This window comes from Diadema antillarum, unplaced genomic scaffold (genome assembly GCF_040938485.1).
Source record: "Diadema antillarum isolate AM-2024a unplaced genomic scaffold, OU_Dant_1.0 seq00001621_RagTag, whole genome shotgun sequence".
Classification (NCBI taxonomy): Eukaryota; Metazoa; Echinodermata; class Echinoidea; order Diadematoida; family Diadematidae; genus Diadema; species Diadema antillarum.
In genome coordinates this window covers 259432-280457 of record NW_027272332.1, presented here as the reverse complement: position 1 = coordinate 280457, position 21026 = coordinate 259432, and the positions used below count along the sequence as shown (strand labels likewise).

Here is a 21026-nt window from a genome sequence, read left to right as displayed (position 1 = left end):
TATAACATGAGTCCCCCCCCCCCCCCCTCGCTGATAATGATATTTGAAATGTGCTAAAGAGCAGTCATCAATCGGTCACACACGCACGCAAACACACACACACACACACACACACACAGAGAGAGTGATTCGTCGACACTGTACAGAGGAAAATCAATATAAATAGATCCAATATATACACTTGTAACCGAGCCTGGTAAAAACAAACTGATTTCATCAGTCCCACTTATACACTTCCCCAGGCGGTTTTGTACCTTTTTAGAATATAACGAGCGATGACCAGCGATGTCTGGCACAATAAGCATACCGAGCCTCCTCTGTAGTAGTAGTAGTAGTACATCTTCATATAATGATACAACTGTATAGCTAATCTATTTCAATAGTAGATGTGATTTAAGGGTTTTTTGTTTTGCTTTGGGGGTCTTTTTTTTGCTTGTCATCGGATTTTGGAAAGAAGTGAAAGCAGAAAGTGTGAAGCCCTTGTGTGTGTGTGTGTGTGTGTGTGTGTGTGTGCGTGTGTGCGTGTGTGCGTGTGTGTGTGCCGAATTGGGAAGAGAAGTGTCAGCAAAAAAATAAATAAATAAAGATTTGTTTGTTTGTTTGTTTGTTTGTTTGTTTGTTTGTTTTTGTATGCTGTCATGACCACAGAAATACTGTGGTCATGATTTAATATTGGGATCTTTGGGACTAGATCCGCCCCTGGATAAGGAGAGCAACCAGTTGAGAACTCGACTGACCCTAATTGTTCAGTCAATTTTAACAAAAAGGAATGATGAAAATGTTTGTGTAATGAGCTCTGAATTTTCCGACAGTCATAAGGAACTAAAGCGAACATTTTTTTTATTTAAGTTTTTATCGATTTTTAAGATTCAGAACATAACATAATTAGCTTAAAAATAAACAAATCACATAAAACTAGAAAATCAAGGAATTACAAGAGGGAAAAGAAAAAGAAAGAAGGTAACATATTAAAAAACGAATATCATTGTTGCTTTCGTTTATGTGTCGATTTTCTTTGGGCTGTTATCTTTGTTGCCGAATGCCCCGCACACACTCAATCTACGTTTGGCATGTGTGTGCAAGTAAACACAGTGATTCTTCACGGAACCGGCTTTCGTTCCTCTCGATCTTTTCAGCAACGAAGATTCGAACGTGGATACATTTGCAGTTTACCAAAATGACGACGGCTACAGAAAGGTTACAGTGCTTTAATAAGGGTTGTGGAATTAACTACTCTCAAGATCAGGATGGACCAGGTGAGTTATTCGCGCATTTCTGGGACTCTTCAAGACGATCGAGAACATTCGCAAAGTCGTAGCATCACCAACAATACATTTCATTCATTCATTCACACTGGGTACGGAAATGTGATCATTGCGGTGGGTTCCCGTAACCTGCCGCCGTCTCAGCCCCGCCGCATGCGGGCGAGCCGCCGGCGCCCGGGCGCGCTGGTAAGAAACATCCTCCCAGCTACCAGGCCGAGCGCGAGCTAGCTCTGTAATTGATCGTATCACGATATGGCGATGGCATATCATTCACTGCGGGTGTATATGACTTGATATTATGTTTGGAAATAGATATGTCATCTAATTCTGACACTACTTTGGCCCTGGGCCGGCTGAACTCAATCTGCTTGCATCATCACTAAGCCGCATAGCCGTACACAGACCCCTAAAGTTACCCTAAATTATTATTGCCTTTTGTGAAGTGCCAAACACCAAATAGTGAATAACATAGGATATATCGGGTGTGTCTGGGTTGTTTGGGATCAGTACACATGTATCAATGCCATGGTAATTTATACGATGTACAAATAATGTTCCACAAAGACTACATTATGCAGAGACTCCAACTCTCCCGTTTTCGACGGGAGATCTCCCGCCGAAAACCCATATTTGCAAGATCTCCCGTTCTCCCGTTTGAGATTTAATTTCTCCCGCCCTGGCTCTTTGTCTGCCGTTGGAAAAGATTTCTTACTTATTTCTATCATATGTTAAAAAAATAAGCCTTAGATAGCACCAGAGAGCATCTAGAACCATAGGAATTTCGCGCTTCGCACACATCAAGTTGGAGTCTCCCGTTTGCTAAGGGTTTCAGGCGGGAGAATCTCCAGATCAGAAGGTGCTTGGGGTTGGAGTCTCTGCATTATGTACATCTGCCTTGACAGGAGGAGAACTGTCAAAATCAGTTAATATTATTCAAGCATGAGATGAAGCACAGGGGTGAAGATACGATGAATGAGTTTTCTTCAGTACTCAGTAGGTCTGCCCTCTGTACAGAATTGAATTTGTAAGATCACAACTGCTGATCTACATTTTTTAACAAACATGTTGGAAAAATGCCTGGTACCAGCGGGGGTCGATCCTCCTTTTCATCTATTTCAGAAATCGTACCTTTTTTTTTCTGACATGTTTGTTAAAAAATGAAGATCAGCATCAGCAGTTGCGATCTTACAAATTCTATTTTGTACAGAGCAGAGGGCAGACAAATTGAACAAAACTCATACCTCATCAATTAGAACCTAATGTTAAATAATAAGAGTCCTCTTAATGTAGACAGATTTTCTATCCATGTAATGAGAATGCTTAATGAACTCTTTTGTATGAACATCAAAAGCGTGGTGGGGTGTACAGTTACCGAGCACATTAACATTAACGTAATGCAATGTGCACAGTTGTTTCTATAGTAATTACTGATTGAATAAACTGTTTCCTTTTCTTTTCTGATGTCAATGACAGAGGCATGTGTGCATCACCCTGGGGTGCCCGTCTTTCACGATGCTCTGAAGGGCTGGTCGTGCTGCAAAAAGAGAACCACTGATTTCACAGAGTTCCTGAATATTCCGGTGCGTGCTTACTCCTAAGATACATCACACTCTTGTGGTCTCTTGATTGTAGCCACATTATCCTGAAGGTTTCTTTGTGCTCTAGTCTGCACCCTCACCTCCCTGATTTTTAATAATTGTAATTTTTGTGGCTGGCAGGGGAACAGAAGAATAGTGAGCTGCACAGCTATGCATGCATCTAGCAAGCACTGAAAGTGGTTATCTCTTAAAAATAAAAAGATAAGATAAGATAAGTAAGAGAAGCCTACTAATACATAAATGGAGACTGGTTCTGTATTTGCTCAAATATGACACAAAGATACTGGTCATTTTGGCATCAGTCCAACAACAATTAATCCATGCTTGGCAGCAAGGAAACTTACATGGCAGATACAAAATGTAGCTGGCCTACTATGGAGCATTGTACATGTACGTGTACTTGAAATATTCCTTTTTGTCTTTTTATTTTTTAACCTGGTTTTCATCACTTTATCTGTATTTAACTGTCATGATTTCTGTCTGAACATGTGTGAAGTATTTTTGGTACTTACCAGACATGAGGGTTTAGCCTAGTGTCTCTTCTGAGGAAAGACTGCACTATTGATGTGAGATGCATTGTAAGTATGGCAGGGTATACTTGGTCAACAGTGTCATTTGTGAGCATTCATCAACTTTTTCATTCTCTCTCTTTCCAGGGATGTTCTAAGTCCAACCATAATCCAGTGAAACCAGTAGAAGAACCGAAGAAAGAGTCCAATGATGTCGATGAACCGTTACCACAGGTACAGTGTAGTGACAACAGTGACATTGATCAGTCTTTAACCCGTTGAGGACGAGTCCCAAGTATACTCGGGCAGGTGTCTGTGGGAAATGTGTGTTGTGGCAAAATCAAACCGTCCTCGATGGGTTAACATGAAAAGGGTGTGTTATCAATTGTTGCAAAGGCTGTTTGTTTGTTGTTTCTTGTTTCGAACTACCAGTTAAGACAGTGTTGCCTGGATTTATGTTACTGCCATGTGAAATTATGTATTTTTTCCCGTACTTATGGAGTTATACTTTAAGCGAACATTACTTGAAAACAGAACTGTTCTGCATATACACCTGTATATTATGTGAAAGTCAAGGATATTTACCTCTACCAAGGAAGGAGGTTATGTTTTTGTCTGCATTGGTTTGTCTGTGTGCAAAATAATTCAAAAATTTGCGAACAGATTTGGATGAAAGTTACTGGAAAAGTTGATAATGACACAAGGAATAGATGATTAAATTTTAGTAGTGATCTGGGAATTTTTATGAAGTTTTGAAGGATTTTTTTTTCTTCAGATTCTGGCAAATAGGGTCAATGTACTTGGGAGTTGAAGATGCGCATATTTGAAGTTTGCATTAAACACATACCAAAGCGCGTGCCATGTTCGAGGAGCAGCGCAGCAGGAAACTGATGAGGTAAACACTCTTACAGCTGTAGCTTCTATTTTTTGATGCAGCTTAGCTTCATTTCGATATTTTAGCGATTTTCAGCATTTATGTATGGACGGAAATGAGCTGCTTGGCGGAGGTCTGCGCTCTTGGAGTGCTTTTCTTTTCTTTCTTTCTTTTTTTTTAATATGAATGGAAAAAGACTTTTACTTGATGCCACATATGTTGAATTGCCGTAGGGATACTCATTGGGTAAGATTAGATCTTATAACAAAGTGTCTTCGTGCTGTTGCAATTTATTGTCTGACACATCACAGTTTCTGTCAACCCCATGATGCAAAAATGTGTAAACTATAAACTGCCATTTGTGTGGAGCATTGCTTTGACTTCATATCTTGGACTACAATGTCTTTGTAGCCAGATTATGTATGTTTTTGCGTGATGGATTGATCTGGTATCCAACTAAATGTGACTTGACTTAATTGCACAGGACGTGATGTCCCCTTGCACTCCTTCGGGTGACCCTCCTCCATACATAATTACATGTCTCTTTCCCTGGCCAGCTCCTCAGCATCCTGTATTCTACTTCTGATCTGGTCACTCTAGCGCAATGGGGGGCGTCCAGGCAGTCTTGGAGTGTCAAAGTTGTTCTTGTATGCCCTCAGGGGCAATTGGTTCTCTGACATCCAAATAACAGGGCGGAACCATTTGTGTTGGCTTGTTGTCACTTCATTGTTAATTTGGAGCTGCCTTATGATGTCACTGTTCTTTATTTTGTCCATAAGGCATACCCTGGCAATAGTTCTTAGGCATCTCATTTCATAAACCTGCAATCTATCCCTGTCTGTTTTCTTCAATGTCCAGCTTTCTGCCCCATGTATTGCAATGGGTCTAACAAGTGCTCTGTATAATAATGCATAAACTACTGAGTAAATCTCACTAAATGTGAGTTCATCTATAATCAGGTGCAGCAACAGGCATTTTTCTCGACACCAAATCATAACCTGTCTTACTGTATCTTTTTCTTTACTGTTGGGATATTTCTTAATCCAGCCCATTCAACCTCCTCCTGTTCGTCAACCCATACAAGCTGCCGATCCAGCAGAGAGACCGAGGTACAGTTTATACCATTGTCACTTTATTTGATATCTTGCCACATTGCACTTACTCATTTGAGTGAGGTTTCAAAATTTATAGACATTTACACGTGTGAAGACTTCAAAGTTCCGTCAGTGTATGAGTCCTCTATTAAAAATTACAGTGTTTGTTGGTAGACAGGACAATACAGTATAAGTGTCTAGCCTACTTTGATAATTGTTAAACAATAATGTAAAAGTGGAAATTTTCAGGGTGTTGAAATTTTTGCGCATTTCGCAGAACCAGAAACTAGCACGAAAATAAAAGCACATGAATATTTTTGCTTGCCATGTGTTTCAGTAGTTGATGTCTTGATTTTGAAATTCTTCTTACCCGGCTGAGCGCAAAAATATCCACTTTTACTGCTGTGTAATATTTTATATTTTTGTATGTTTGTTTGGTAGTCTATTGTGCAGAGAAAGGAACATCATAATCTTTACTGATGTCACAAAAATGGAGAAAAAAAAATATTGCTGACAGAAGTCTTGCATAAATCATGATTATTATTCATTACATGTGAGCCTGAAAAGTCAACTGATTTTGCAAACTTCTGTTTCAGTGAGTGGTTTTATCCGATGAGGAAATTTCCTGAATGTCACAGAGCATCTTGAAACTAATATAACATTTTAAGGTATTAATTCCTTACATAACTTTAACAAGATGTGCAGAACTTCTTTTTTCTTTGAATCAGTGGTTTAAGAAGTTTGAATGAACAATAAAATAGATTCAGCATTTGATGTGAAATGAGCTGCAACGCAGGTCCTTGAAAGAAAAAAACAGAGCTGAAGAATTTTTCTTTGAATATATCTCAGTTATTGGAATATTAAAAAATGGCTTTTCCTTCTGTATGCTGTGTGATTTTATCAGATGGGGAAATTTCCATTACAGAGCATCTTGAAACTATATAACTTTTTAAGATATAAGTTCCTTACATAACTTTTATAAGATGTGCAGATTTTTTTTTCTTTTATCAAAGGTTTATGAAGTGTGAAAGAACAGTGAAATATATTCACAGCATTTGTTATGAAATGAGCTGCAATGTAGGACCTTGAAAGAAATAGACAGAGCTATGGAACATTTTTTTTCAAACATATCCCACTTGTTTCATCATATTAAAAAAATGTTTTTTCCGTCTGTATTCTGTGTGACATAAAGTATTCCTCTCATCCTGCAGTGCCGATGAACCAAAAATCAGACTACCAGTGTCGGTAGATTCAGCACTTCGAGCTGCTCTGGAAAAGATGTCGATGAATGTAGAAAGCAAAGGTGGGAGGGCTGACAGAAACTTTGTCTACAGTTTTGTTATTTAGCAACCAATGTTAAGTGGGGCCTTTGTACGGTAATTATGATTTTTTTTTCATTCAAAATTAAACTAAAAGGCAAGTTACTTCAGTTTATAATTGATACTTTTAGTGTATTTCATCTTTTCTTTGTAAATCTTAATCTAGAGCAGGATCGTTTGCCCAAGGATGCTACAAATTTAAGTAATGAAAGAGAGGATTATGTCAGAGTCCACAGTGTGCTTCAAATGCAAACTGTTTTTTGCATGCAGTAATAAGAAAATGAATGAACAGAATTATTAGCAGAAATGTCTTTTGGTACTCATTGACAAGGGAAACAGATTTTGTGTTCACTCAGTTTTCTAAACTCCCTGCTCTCCAAATATAAAACCTTCAGCTTCTAATCCTCTTGTAGTCCAAAGTTTCTATGCCTTAGGTGCATGATTGCTGTGCGTGATTTAAAGAGAAAGTTATGGGATGATACAACTTCGTCATCCAACTTTGCTCCAGCTTGTTTGATTTTGAACACCACATTTTCCTACATACACCTTTAATTGCAGTCTTTGTTACAGTTTGTCCAAATGGTAAGTCACTGCATTTGAATGCATTTTGGGTCTTGGCAGCATTGATGATCTCTCAATAATGTCTTGACATTATGAAACATGAAAAAAAATAACTATTCACTGGTGTACTCAGTACATAAAACAAAGTGGTTTCATCAAGTTCAACTTATTTGTGGGAAAGCAACATTACATGCATTTTTTTTTTCTCTCTCTCAAACAGGTTCGTCACATAATTCTCAGGAAATTAAAATAGGAACACAATGCAAGAATAAAGGCTGCCAAAAAGTGAGTAGGTTGGTGACATGTGCAAGCAAGTTGTATTCTATGCATGCGTGTGTGGTTTTTTTTATCATCTTGGATACTAGTGTTTGTAAAAATCTGATTTCAGAGACTCCAACTGTACTGCTTTCTGCAGGCGATCCTCCACTTTGGCTATGTGTCTCCTGCTGAAGACATATTTTTCTCTCACTTAGAGTTCAGCTTTCTCACACCCAACTTTAGTTCTGTCAAATATATTAAGAAATATTGTAGGACTAAGATAGCACCAGAAAACATCATCTATAAACCAAAAATTTAAGCAGGCACTGGACAACAGCGGTAATGGACATTCCAGTCCCCAGATTGGGATATAGGTGGGAGAATCTCCAATTTTACTCATTTATGTGCCATGTTTGCATGCCCAACTCTGTCAAAGGCATGCCAAATTTGCACATTTTGCTCAAAAGCACAAACCCGCCCAGTTCGGACTGAAAAAAAAAATGGGGTCATGCAAACATTCCTTGTCATTCACCTTATTAAATTTTCATGGTGTGATGCTATTTCTGTGTGAGAAAAGCTGTTATTGATCATCCTGGAGAGTACACTTCCTGTGTCCCAGCATTCTCAGTGATGTCTTAATGTCTTAAACATTTTGGTAAAAAGGCAAGTAGGCCCATGGGGAGTTGTTCACTGTGGGATTATCCAACAATGATAAAATGGATACATTTCTTGCCCCTGCCAGCCCCATTGAATATGCCAGAATCTACTTTTCCATTTCTGCTTTGTTTCATTCACGCATGAAATTTGCTGAAGAGATAAATAATACATGGAGGAAGAATTTTCCAGTAGGACGGTTGGCTGCTGCTTTACTAGGCTTGCCAGCAAAACTTTAACCTCCTAAACTTGCCACATTTCTCTGCAGGAGTACCAAGGACCAAGCAGCTACACCGATAGATGCAGGCATCATCCCGGAGCTGCCATCTTTCATGAAGGGTGAGGAAGAGGGTCTCTTGATTGAGACCTAACTTCAGGTTTCTTACGTTTTTTGGTGAGATAGTGAGAAACCTCTTATGAAATATGAAAGAGCCTGTAATTCCAAGAGGAATTCAAAGTTTATTTGATGAAAATTGGTTCTGAAATGGCTGAGATACCCAAACAGAGCAATCTGAATGAAAGCTGGGACCCACCTTTTATTGTGATGGCTTTGTTTTACTTTGTTTATGGATGTCTCAGGCATTCCAGAACCGATTTTCATCATATAAACTTAGAATGGTGTGCCCTGTACTTTTTCATGAGTAGTTTCTTGGTACAGTATCTCACAAAAAGTTAAAAGCCCAATCCTCGCCTCAACCAATACTATACCATCCCTCAATAATGCCCACAACCACAACCACGTAACCGATCTCCGCAAAATTTTTCATGAAGATAGAGCCGGATGTCAACTACAAGATAATATGGTCATACGATAGAAAAATATTGCCTTTCTATTTTTAGTAAATTAATTATGCAAATTTATGCATGAAATCATATATTCACCTATAACTCCATTAAAATAACTGAAGGATCCCTAAATTTTTGTGTCAGAGTTCCTCAAGACACATCAAACAATTTTCTTGTAAAAAAAAATAGCGAAATCAAAATCAATTTCTTTTGTTTTTTATTGTTTTCTTAATTTCTTATGTATTTGTTTGTTTTTTCGACCTCTTGTTTTCTATTGTTTTTTTGCCAAAATTTGTTGCAGGCACTTTTTCAAACTTATCTACGCTAGAATTGATTAATTTCTATGGTTAGAAGTTGAAATAATCTAATTTATATCAATTTAACAAAAAAACACAATTTGCATTGAATTTGCACACAATATCATGAATTTGAGCCGTTTTGGGGTTGACATGCATATGCAAAACATTATGTAACTTCAGAACAGTGTACCCGGACGTCACAAATTTGGTCTCAAAATATGCGGGAGACTTCAATAAAAAAAGTCATGAAACGACACGGCAAAATCTTTGCGCGTTGCGGAATCGTGGTGTTAAATGTCGAGGGGGGTCAATTTGACACCCCCCCCCCCCCCCCACTTGGAATAGGGTTAAGTTTGTGCATGTGTCACCTATTTGCAAAACTGATGGTGGACATTGCCCACAGAAGGGGCATTGTCCTTTTCCGATTTTTCTATGGGGGCTGAACCAACGATTCTATTAGTCATGAAGAACATTCTGTAATATCCTCGTAAATGGTAATCATTTGGAAATGATGAATTGTAAAACCTCTTTGTCAATGGTAATCACTGCTGACAGATAAATTTCACATGTTTAAAAATGACGACAACAACACTGAGAAGAAGATGGTATCATGCAGGTGAAATGGTAATCACCCTTGTAAAACATCTTTGTCAATGTAAGCGCCCTATTGAAAACTGAACTTTTCTTTTCTCCCCCAGGATGAAATACTGGTCGTGTTGTAACCGAAAGACGTCAGATTTCAACAATTTCTTGAACCAGGAGGGCTGCTCTCTGGGTGACCACGTGTTTAAAAGTGACAACAATGCAGAAAAGAAGACAGTATCATGCAGGTGAATTTCCTAGGAAGTAGAATTAATCAGTCATTGTTGAGCTAGGAAGCCGTGAATAGATTATTGTTGGCCCAGGTGCTGAGGTGACATTTCAAGTTGCCAGCTGTATTGTTTACCATTCTTGCAATCTGCAATCTGCAAATGATGCATCATGTATTGGTTAAACAGGAACATACTGTAAAACAAGAAGCATTCACAGCATGAAACCTATGTGAATTGGACATATTGAATGAAAGAAAGATATTATTATGTTTGTTAATTTACTGATCAGCAGTTGCGATCTTAACGAAATTAATTTATGGAGGGAGACAAAGTGAAGAAACTTGCACCCAAAAAATATGTTTATATACATGTCACAACTGTAGAACTTTCCACCAATAAAGCCCTCTTCCTTACAACAAATTGTATTTTTTGTGTATTTTGTATATTTTTGTAATCTTTTCCCCATCAAATCAGGCATGATTGGCATCAGACGGGAAAAGTTGCCGTTCTCTCAGTCTATTGCAAGAAGGCAGACCCAAGTCTGACTGTCATCGAGGCCAACCAAGTTTCCCTCGACGTTCACATAGTCTTTGGCCAGGAGAAGAGCGAATTTGAGAAGAAGATCACATTAGAAGGGGTAATTTTGTTTGTTTGTTTGTTTATTTATTCACCATTAAATCACAAATCAACAAAGATACTATACAACTGGAATAGAAAACTGAAGATAAAAGGATGATTTGCCCTGCTCAGCTCACTTTTATTGAACTATGAATAATCATATGACTTCCAATGAAAGTGGCATCAGTATAGTACTTGCAGTAATATGATAACAGTACTATTATCATGATAGTACTTGCACTCCTGTGGTTTTCTTCAATCTTGATCACTGGTAGAGCTTCACAAGTGAGAGCAAGTCAATAATTTATTCCAAAGTGTCAGTAGAAAACCAATAATAGAATCTTATGATAAAATCAGCTCAAAGCTTGAAACCCTCGCATATTTTTTTCAGCCTGTGAATTGCCTGGATGTGACAGATAAGAAGCAGTAACTTCTAGGCCTAGGGAAATTTAGGTTGGATTAAGGATTTTCAGACTTTTGGTTGTATAGCTAATTTCTTTTTCAGACTTCATACATTTGTATGTACAGTGAACTGCCATAATAACGAAGTTCTTGGGACCGCCAGTTTTCTTTCATCATATCGAAATTCCATTAAAACTGAACAAATCAACAATAAAAAACATAGAACCGATAATGCAACGGCCTGAATTTTTGTTTCGTTGTAACTGGAATTTTGTTATAACCGTGTTCGTTATCACGGGCGTGCACTGTACAAAGGGCTCCCATTGTAACTAAGTCCTCAGGACCAGCAGTTTTCTGTCGCTACATCCAAATTTCATGACAACTGAACAAATAGATAATAAAAATACATAGAGCCGATAATGTTGTGGCCTGAATTTTTATTTCGTAATAACCATGTTCGTTATAACAAGAGTGCACTGTATACTTATTTTGTATGCTCTTCAGTGTTGCTTCTTTTTATTCCTCATTTTTCCAAAATTGTTAGGGGGCTTTACCCCATTACAAAATGTTCCTTTTATCTTTGCAGGTTGTTGATCCTAGCAGCAGTGTTGTCAACATGCTTGGAACCAAGGTGGAGATCAAGCTTCAGAAAGCCGGGCCTCAGTCGTGGAAGAAGTTTGAAATTTGACACGGGTCGGCACCTTTCCAACCAGAGACTGTCCAAATGTGTGCCCCATCATTATGAACATTTCAAAGTGCAGTTAATAGTCACCTCTGATTTGTGTGTATGAAATCTTACTCAGAATATTTTATTGTCCCTCAGCAGCAGATTGAATATGTCAGCTTGATGTTTGGCTCTATCATGGGCCTTTGACTTTGCCTCTGATTCTGCTTGTAAGGGTTCCATGACATTTGCTCCTCAAACAAAAGCTGCCATAGAATATCTGCATGCTAAACCAAGCATGAATTCTACCCACAAACATAACTGTAACCCTAATCCTAATCCTCACATCAAACTAGATCTAAAAACTTATCACAAACCTAACCCTAACCCTAAGTCCTTGGAGCAAATGTTGTGTCACCACTTGAAACATTGTCAGTCCAACCTTTCTCAAAGGTGCATGAGACAAAGTGTTCAGATGTGTCAGATTTTTATATCTCCACCCAAAAAAGAAAACAACAAAACATTCAATTTTTTGGGTTGTCTGTTGGCCCCAAATGTTACAACCATGCTATCATAAAAAAACTTTCAGTGGATTTTTTGGGTGCCTAGCTCAAGTTTGCTGAATGAAATACACAAAACAAGATTTTCTGGAAAGTCGCCAGGATCAAAGTTCAAAGGTCAATGAACCTTGGCCAAAAGTGGCACTTCTCAGCTGCAATCCTTACTAGAAATATTTAGCAGTAACATAATTTATTAGAAATGGTAGAAACAGATATGTGTAGACAATTACATGTATATGCATTAATATGAGTATGAATGTTGAGACATTATGTGAAAGGTCACTCTATCTTAGTTTTAAAAAGTAAGTTTTCCAAACATGACTTCAGCAGGGCTGTTCAGTCTTTATAATTGTAAGTTATGATAATTCAAGCTGAATATAAACTGTCCATAATGAGTAAAAGTTACACACATACAGGTGACTCCAATTATAAGAAAGCCGTTGGGACTGGCAATTTTTATTCACTGTATCAAAATGTTGCTATATCTGAACAAATAGCACACAGTTTATGAAGATACGAAGATGAGGATTTTCAGACCTGAATTTTTACTTTGTTGTTGCCATTTTTTTATGCCTCCGCCATGAAGTGTTGCTGGAGGCATTATGTATTTGGGTTATCCGTCCGTCCGTCCGTCCTTTCGTCCGTAATCAATTTTGTGGACAGCGTATCTAAAAAACTGTTAGACGTATCCTAATGAAACTTGGCATGTATATGTATGAGTGGGCGAAGTTGTGCCTATCAACCTTCGGGCGCACATGCTCAAGGTCAAAGGTCAAAAGGTCAAGGTCAAATGCTCAAAATTTCACTATTTCCTCTATATCTATGCAATGTCTAGAGGTATTTTCTTGAAACTTGGTGTATACATGAACTACCAAATAAAGATTCCCCAGAGAGAGAGCTTTGGGTCATGAGGTCAAAGGTCAAGGGTAAAAGGTCAAGTGAAAATGTTAAAATTTCACTTTTTTCTCCATATCTCACAAATATTTAAAGGTATCTTCATGGAACTTAGTATATATGCATTACTGACTGGCAGTGATCATGTAGGGAATTTAGGGTTCATGGGTCAAAGGTCATGGGTCAAAGGTCAAGGTCAACTCGTCAAAATGTTGAACTTTCTTATCTATGCAATGCCTGCAGGATTTTTTTTCTTGAAACTTAGTGTATGTAATACCCAATACAGATTCTCTTGGAAATTTTTTGCCAAAAGGTCAAAGGTCAAGTGAAAGTGCTATATTTTACTTCTTTAAATTTATGAAAGAGTCAAAAGTTGGGTACAAATCCTCAAATCCCCAAATACCTGCACTCTTAGACAGTATATCCATTTATCCATATAAACTTAGTTCAAGGAAAGTGAACACTCAATGCATTTGTGACAAACCTGTCATTTTAATATTTTGCCAGTTATGTGAAACTGTCATCACACATGTCATTGTCAAGACATTGTGCTATAAACCTATTCAAAGAACCATGCATTATGGCGGAGGCATACCAGTCGCCATAGCAACATTTCTAGTTAATAACTGTGTTTGAAATAATGAGAGTGAACTGTATTTCCTGAGGGCAAAAGGGTTATAGGCCAAAATTCATGGTTTCGATCATTGGATTTAATTTTCGCATAAGTTAAGGGATATTCTTGTACAATGTAGTAGGAGAGAGAGAAGGCATCGCATTCAATAGCATACAACAGATAGCATATAATGTGGTGGGGTTTTTCGCCTTTTATTTTATGCTCTGTTTAGCTCACACTTTCAAAATTTCTAAAGAAACCTGGAACTTTGTGACATCGTGGCATGTGTATTTAATAGTAGCAGAGTACCTAAACCTGGCCAAAATTTGACAACTGTTAAAGGGTTAACGTGAAAGGGCAAAATTTCCTTTCTCATTCAGTAATCTGCTGAAAGAGATATTTCAGTGAACTCAACCAAACATAATACCATGGCCAGGCATGATAAGGACATTGTTTGAAATTGTAGTAGCTGTGGTCATTGCCAAGGCATAATTCGAACATTTTTTAAAAGATCCCTTCAATCCCTGTAAAATTGTGCAGTTTTATCAAACTAACAAAGAAATGACCATGCACTTTCTGTGCTCTACATTTGAGAATCTCACTCTGAAGATGTGAGAGCAAATCCTGAAATAATAATGTACTGTATGACAGTTTTATTACAATAAGATACATTGTACTTTTATTAAATGCAGATTAAGTGGAGACATATGCGACCAGAGAGAAAAGGAATGACTTGTTACGAGAAGAGATATATTTTTGGAGGCAATCTTGAGCGTGTTTTTTTGTGTCCAAGGGGAAATCACCTCAAATTCACATGTGTGGACTGAATGAATGCAGAAATATTAGTAGTACACATCAGTGAAGTTTGAGGAAAAATCAGGCTATCCATTCAAAACTTTTTTTAGAATTTTGGTGCTGCCATTGCTGGACAAGAAGACTGCATGAATTCATGATGTCACCGTAGAATAATGATATTGAGAAAATATAAAGAGAATTGGGCAAACTTTGATTTTTTAGCTTAATGGAAGAGCACTCTATGAGAAGGCGGGGAGGGGGGATGTGCACTTTTCGTACAAAATCAAAACTGTGGCATTCTCTGTATTTTCTTATTGCCCTACTGTGACATCACAAATTGTTATCTTATCCAGCAATTGCAGCACATGGATATAACCCAAACTTTAAAAATTGATAGATTTTAAATGGATTGTCAGATTTTCCTTGAACTTCATAGATGTATACAACCTACCACTGATGTTTCTACATTCACTATAAAAAGTAGGAACCAGAAAAATCACGTTATAGGGTTTTGTATTGTCCAACCTCCCTATAATGAGGTTCCGCTGTGTATATTTGGGGTAAATTCTCCTTTAATCAGGAATCAGAGTTTTGTCCAATCATGTTTTTATATTGATTCCCAAGAAGTGATGAGATTGTGAACGAATGTTGTGCAATGCGTGTCCTAATGTGCATGTAAATCTTAACATGCAAATCCACTACCTCTGTGGTCTTGCAGACTCAGTGCTTTATGCTTTAAACCTTTTCAGGTTTTAGGGGGTCTTTTGTTTTTGTTTTATTTTGCTTTTGTTGAGGTTGTTTTGACTTACATCATACAACATAGAATTTATATCTCATTTGTATAAGGTGAGATATTGAGGGTGAGTTAACTTTTTTATGTTTTATTTATTTGCCTTCTTCCCTCAGTTGTGATTACTGGATGTTTTTAGAATTAAATTGGATACTTGTATCAGAAAGTCTAAAGTCTTGGTTTAATACATGTATGACTCTTTCTTGCAGTGTCAGTATCAACATAGTGTATATAGAGTGAGATTTGCCACATGTAGAATTATGTAATCCTTAAACGTTGTTTCCATCCCCACTTTTGTGAGGGAATTTCTTGCTGATATCACACTGAATATTAGCCTGCAAAAAAAAAAAAAAAAAAAAAAAAGGAAAATTACACATGTGAGCCACCAAAAACACCATGCTAGTGTTGTTTTGGATTTATTTCATTTGGCCACTAGTGCTGTATTTACACCATGCTCCCGGCGGCCACGGCAGCCCCGTTTGCCCGAAATGTAGCGCGCATTGTTTTCCCCCTCCGTATTCTAGTCTAATTCATTCCAGTCTGTCTTCACTCCTGTTTATAACATGTAGCTATCAGATGCCCTTCTCACGGCATCTGGTCAGGCTAGACTACAAGATATTTTCCATCGCGTCCCACTACGGACTGCCTCCAAGTTTTGTTACGGCGTGTTACGTGCCACCGCGTTTTGTTGCGTTCACCCTGTTTTATTACGGCAGGGTTTCTCATTAGTACCGGGATCCTGCCGTGGCAATTTTAAACAGAGACTCCAACCCCAAGCATCTTCTGATCTGGAGATTCTCCCGCCTGAAACCCCTAGCAAACGGGAGACTCCAACTTGATGTGCGCGAAGTTCCTTGCTGCCTGGGTCCAACTCTGGGGTCCTAGATGTTATCTCGTGCTATCTAAGGCTTATTTTACAACATACGATGACACAGAGTAAGAAATCATTTCAAGCAGGAGAAATTAAATCTCAAGCGGGAGAAGAGGAGATTTTGCAAAAATGGGCTTTCGGCGGGAGATCTCCCGTTGAAAGCGGGAGAGTTGGAGTCTCTGAATTTAATTAAAAATCTGACATGGCATCCACGGCAATCACAAGCTGCCATGTCTCCCTATCCCGTCCCACCATGTTGCTTTACGTCCATCACGTTTTGTCCACGATGGCCTGAAACGTGACTACTGTGGCCGGGAACATGGTGTAAAAGCGAGATAAGGAATCACTTTATTATAAGAGCAAGCTTAGACCTGGTAGCGTTGGGGATTCCTTGATGACTATATGGAATCAAGCTTCATTCACTGCCCACCAAGGCACTTTCGAAAACATCGCAAATAGTGTCCATCAGCGAATAGAATATTTGCATCAAAGCTTGCGCTCATCGGAAACGGTCGACTCCAGTCGAGAATCTTCGGCTGTGTGTGTGTACTTTAAAGGGATTGTATAGTTTTGGTTGAGACCTAATTTCAGATTTCTTACATCTTTTGGTGAAATAATGAGAAGCCTCTTATGAAATATGAAAGAGCATGTAATTCTATGAGGAATTCAACGTTTATTTGATGAAAATTGGTTTTGAAATGGCTGAGATATCCAAAAAAGAGCGATTGTAATAAAGTGTGAGACCCACACTTTATTGCGATTGCTTTGTTTCACTCTGTTTTTGGATGTTACAGTCATTCCAAACCCGATTTTCATCAAATAATCTTTGAATTCCTCTTAAAATGGTATGCTCTGTACTATATTATTAGTGTTTTCTTGGTATCTCGCAAAAAGTTAAAAGCCCAATTCTCATCTCCACCAATACTGTACTATCCCTTTAATAGAGAGAGATCAGTGATAAATCTGTACCCAGTTCGTTACGTGGATTCTCAAATATAGCAGTCGAGCCAGCCTTCCCACACCATATGGTATTCCACACCATGGTATATGGTACTTGGTCCTATAGGGAGCAAGCTGCCGATGGCTGTTAATCACCCGTCCTGCCCATTATGTTGAATGTTGCATTCATGAAGGATGGACGATACAAGTTATAGACGCAATTCTTTTTGTTCTGAATTGGCAGGATGTCATTATTTTCTCACAAGTTAATTGGACTGACACAATGTGTCGAATGGGTCATTAATAGCTCTTTTGCTTCAAATTTCTGCTTATTTATCTGTTTGTATTGAGGTTTGTTTGATTCTAATTGTTTAGTTAGATTAAATTGACCGCTAAATTTGCACACTCGTATCTGTTATTACGTATTTCCCCCTTTCCAGCTCCTCTGGTATTTTCCAGTCCCTAATGTTGTTATACTTCAAGAGAATTCACCTCGAGCAGCTGTCGAGTGTAATGTCATCGATACTGCAATATTCAGTGTGTCTTGTTGCATGTCTATAGTCGTGTGTGTGTGTGTGTGTGTGTGTGTGTGTGTGTGTGTGTGTGTGTGTGTGTGTGTGTGTGTGTGTGTGTGTGTGTGTGTGTGTGTGTGATATTTTTAATCATCATATTATGCATAGACGAAATGAGAAAAGTGAATATAGATGAAATGACATTTATTAACAACAAAAGCCTCATCAATAATCATACTAGTTGTTGAAAAAAATAAAGGTAACAATCGCAATTGCACTGTGAATATGAAAACTGAAAAAAAAAAAAACCGCCGAACAAAATGCGTATACATTGTGTACCATGGCAACAGGCACTGGCAGGTGATACACGGCCTTGGTCTAATATCAATGTGAGAAAAGCCTCTGCACAAATAAAGTACATTCATGTGTATGAAGATATTTCATCTGAAATAAAAAGCCTCCTCGATAATTGTATGTATACGAGCTGTTGAAAAGCATGCATGATATGCTACATTATTTATAGCAAGCTGTGGGACACGGTCATGGTTTAATTCCAACGTGTCTGGTTAACTAGAAATCCCTCTGCAAATACATGTATAAACATATAATTACTAGATGAAACGTATTTCATTCAAAACATGAACAAGTTTTATCTAAAACAAATAGCCTCATCAATAATCATACAAATTGTTGAAAAAACTAAAGAGAACACAGGGAATTGTGCATATGGAAGCGATAATTCAGCATGCTACGTTGTGAAAAATTGAAAGCTGACTACTATACAATAGGCACGAGATGGTGCAATAAAATTTTACCAAAAGGTGAGACACAGTCGTGGTATAATTCCAATGTGTCTGCTTAACTAGAAATCCCTCTGCAAACATAAACATACAATATAACAATATAGATGAAACTTATTTCATCCAAAACAAAAGGCCTCATCATACCAGTGGCTGAAAGACTAAAGATTAAAAAAAAGATGTAGATATGAAACTGATAATTCAGCATAATATTATACGTTGTGAAAACGGAAAAACGATGTTACAATATACTTCCAATATCTGTATCTGGTAGAAGGACCTAAATTATGCCCACGCATGTTGACTAGTGGCTGAAAGACTATAATTAACATAGAAAAATTGTGAATATGAAAAAGATGATGCTACCATAATTATAGCAACAGGTGCGACACGTGTAGTTATGGTCAAATTCGAATGTGTATTGTTAACTAGAAATTCCTTTGCAAACATAAAGATATATGTAACAATACAGATGAAACGTATTTTATCCAAAACAAAAGACCTTATGGATGATCATTCTGTTCTATAGTCGCTGAAAGGCGACATAGAAAACTGGGAGTATGAAAACGGTAGTGCAGAACGCTATACACTGTACGTTGTGAAAACTGAAAAAAAAAACACCGATAAATCTTTCAAAATGCATGAGATGCTACCATAGTAACGGATGAGACACGTTTATGGTCTAAAACCAGTGTTTCTGGTTAAAGGAACTATAACGTGAATAGATTCATTATACACTGATTCTCACTCAATATATGGCCAACAAAATATCTAAATACGTGCCATATATAGATTATGATATTTCAACTATTTTTTTTTGTCAAGATGTGACTTTGAGTGATTGAGATTGACACTGACAAATAACCCAATTCCACTTTTTTTTTTATTTAGAAGTTGTGAAGGTATGGAAGGAAATGGAGAAAGCTAGGAACTGTGAGCGTTGAGTGTTAAGCACAATGATATATAACAATATGAATACTTTTACGGAAGGTAAGACTATTCTCATTGCAATTTGAACAATTTGCCACGAACACATCCTAGAAAGAGGTCGTGTCAAGCCCGTTGCTTCTTTTCAAAACCTTGGCATGCGTTAGTACATGAAGGGAATTGGTTTACTTCAAATACAGTAAGCGATGTCTGCAAGGACACTCTAACAAGTTGGAAAGAGCCACCAGGCAGCATGAAATATCAACAGATTGATATTTCTCCTTGTGATATTTGAGTATTTCTGATCAGACAACAAATTGTCAAAATACCCATACAGTCAAAGGTAATTAATGAACATTTCGTTAAAGGTCTACAATTTACAAATCGAAGATAGTGAGAGAAATTTTGATTTTACTTATATATAAAGTAACAAATAGTTTTACACGAGACCAAACAGAACGATGTTACTTTACTAAGACATGGTGATTTTCAGTTCATGTTACAACATGGGGTGATATACAACAAGATAACCAAAAAAAAGAAAGAAAAAAGAAGAGTAAATCTTTTATTATATGATGGCGACGGTAGAATCTCTTCAGTTTTGGATATCTTGATATTTTCATCAAATAAACTTGAAATCATCTTAGAATTATAACTTTATTATGCTTTTACATATTTCGTTAGAAGTTTCTCACTACCTTTAAAAAAAAGTCATCACCCAAAGACGCTAAAAACCTCCAGCCCATCTAAACCAAAACTGTACCATAACAAAAAGTGTAACCAGTCTGCATCACCACTTCTGCTACAGCCTATAGCCTAAAGGGTTTTATGTTTAGGGTTCAAAATGTATTTCATAATACAGTATGATTGTCTCCTGTTGATTTATTCAAGGGTTAAAATGTATTACAGAGGTCTGTATATACACTCAGCAACAAAAAAAAAAGAAAACAGTTTTTTTCGAGATTACATTTCTTATATAATATTTGGCTAAAAGTTGATGTATTATAAACCGTATCAAAGATGATTTAATTGGCTATCAACCCGGTAGATCAACAAAAAGGAAAACATTACGCATGAGTGATCACCTTGGCTTTTCTCTTCCAGGGCACAAAAGTAAAAATTGCAAAACTGAACAAGTTGTCATTCATGCGTAGGAGCTCTTCCATATAACAACGAGAACAAACAACAAATTTCCTACAAACAGCAACAAGAATTAACTTGCAAAAATAAACCTATGATCTCTCTGATATCTTTAAATCCCCAAAGATCTATGAAGGCTAAAAATAATGGAGAAAAATGAAGAATCTTCCTGTCAAAACTAAATTCAAATGAAATAAGAGAAGAAGCAATAATTAACAAAAATGGCAGAAATTTTAGTTGTTTCTTTTTTTCAAATGGGAAAATTGTCAATGCTGTTTAGTTCTTGAATTTGTCTTAGAAAAATAAAAGAATTAAATGAAAAAAAATCTGTTCATTTAACCATGTTTATGCATATTACTCCCCATTTGAAGTTTGAGTTGACAGAAGATTTTCCCCCTTTACTTTCCAACTTTGTTTTTGTTGGAAGTTATAAAGAGATAAAGAGCGCACAACTCATTTTGTTATTTCATTC

The 21026-nt window shown here is 37.3% G+C and overlaps 1 protein-coding gene across 1 annotated transcript; it reads left to right on the top strand.

The window, feature by feature from the left end:
• The first annotated feature begins 1114 nt into the window (after positions 1 to 1114).
• LOC139711166 (cysteine and histidine-rich domain-containing protein 1-like) lies at positions 1115 to 12700 on the top strand. Its single transcript, XM_071623081.1, has 10 exons — positions 1115 to 1256; positions 2739 to 2845; positions 3520 to 3606; positions 5294 to 5355; positions 6552 to 6666; positions 7461 to 7505; positions 8401 to 8471; positions 9916 to 10047; positions 10504 to 10666; positions 11636 to 12700. The coding sequence occupies exons 1-10, from the start codon at positions 1178 to 1180 to the stop codon at positions 11735 to 11737; spliced, it is 963 nt and encodes a 320-aa protein (XP_071479182.1). The 5' UTR covers positions 1115 to 1177; the 3' UTR covers positions 11738 to 12700.
• Positions 12701 to 21026: the final 8326 nt, after the last annotated feature.

Coding starts and splice junctions, on each gene's coding strand:
- LOC139711166 (XM_071623081.1), top strand. CDS start 1,178: ATGACGACGGCTACAGAAAGGTTACAGTGCTTTAATAAGGGTTGTGGA. Junction 8,472..9,915: donor GCTGCCATCTTTCATGAAGG/GTGAGGAAGAGG, acceptor TTTCTCCCCCAG/GATGAAATACTGGTCGTGTT. Junction 10,667..11,635: donor AGAAGATCACATTAGAAGGG/GTAATTTTGTTT, acceptor TTATCTTTGCAG/GTTGTTGATCCTAGCAGCAG.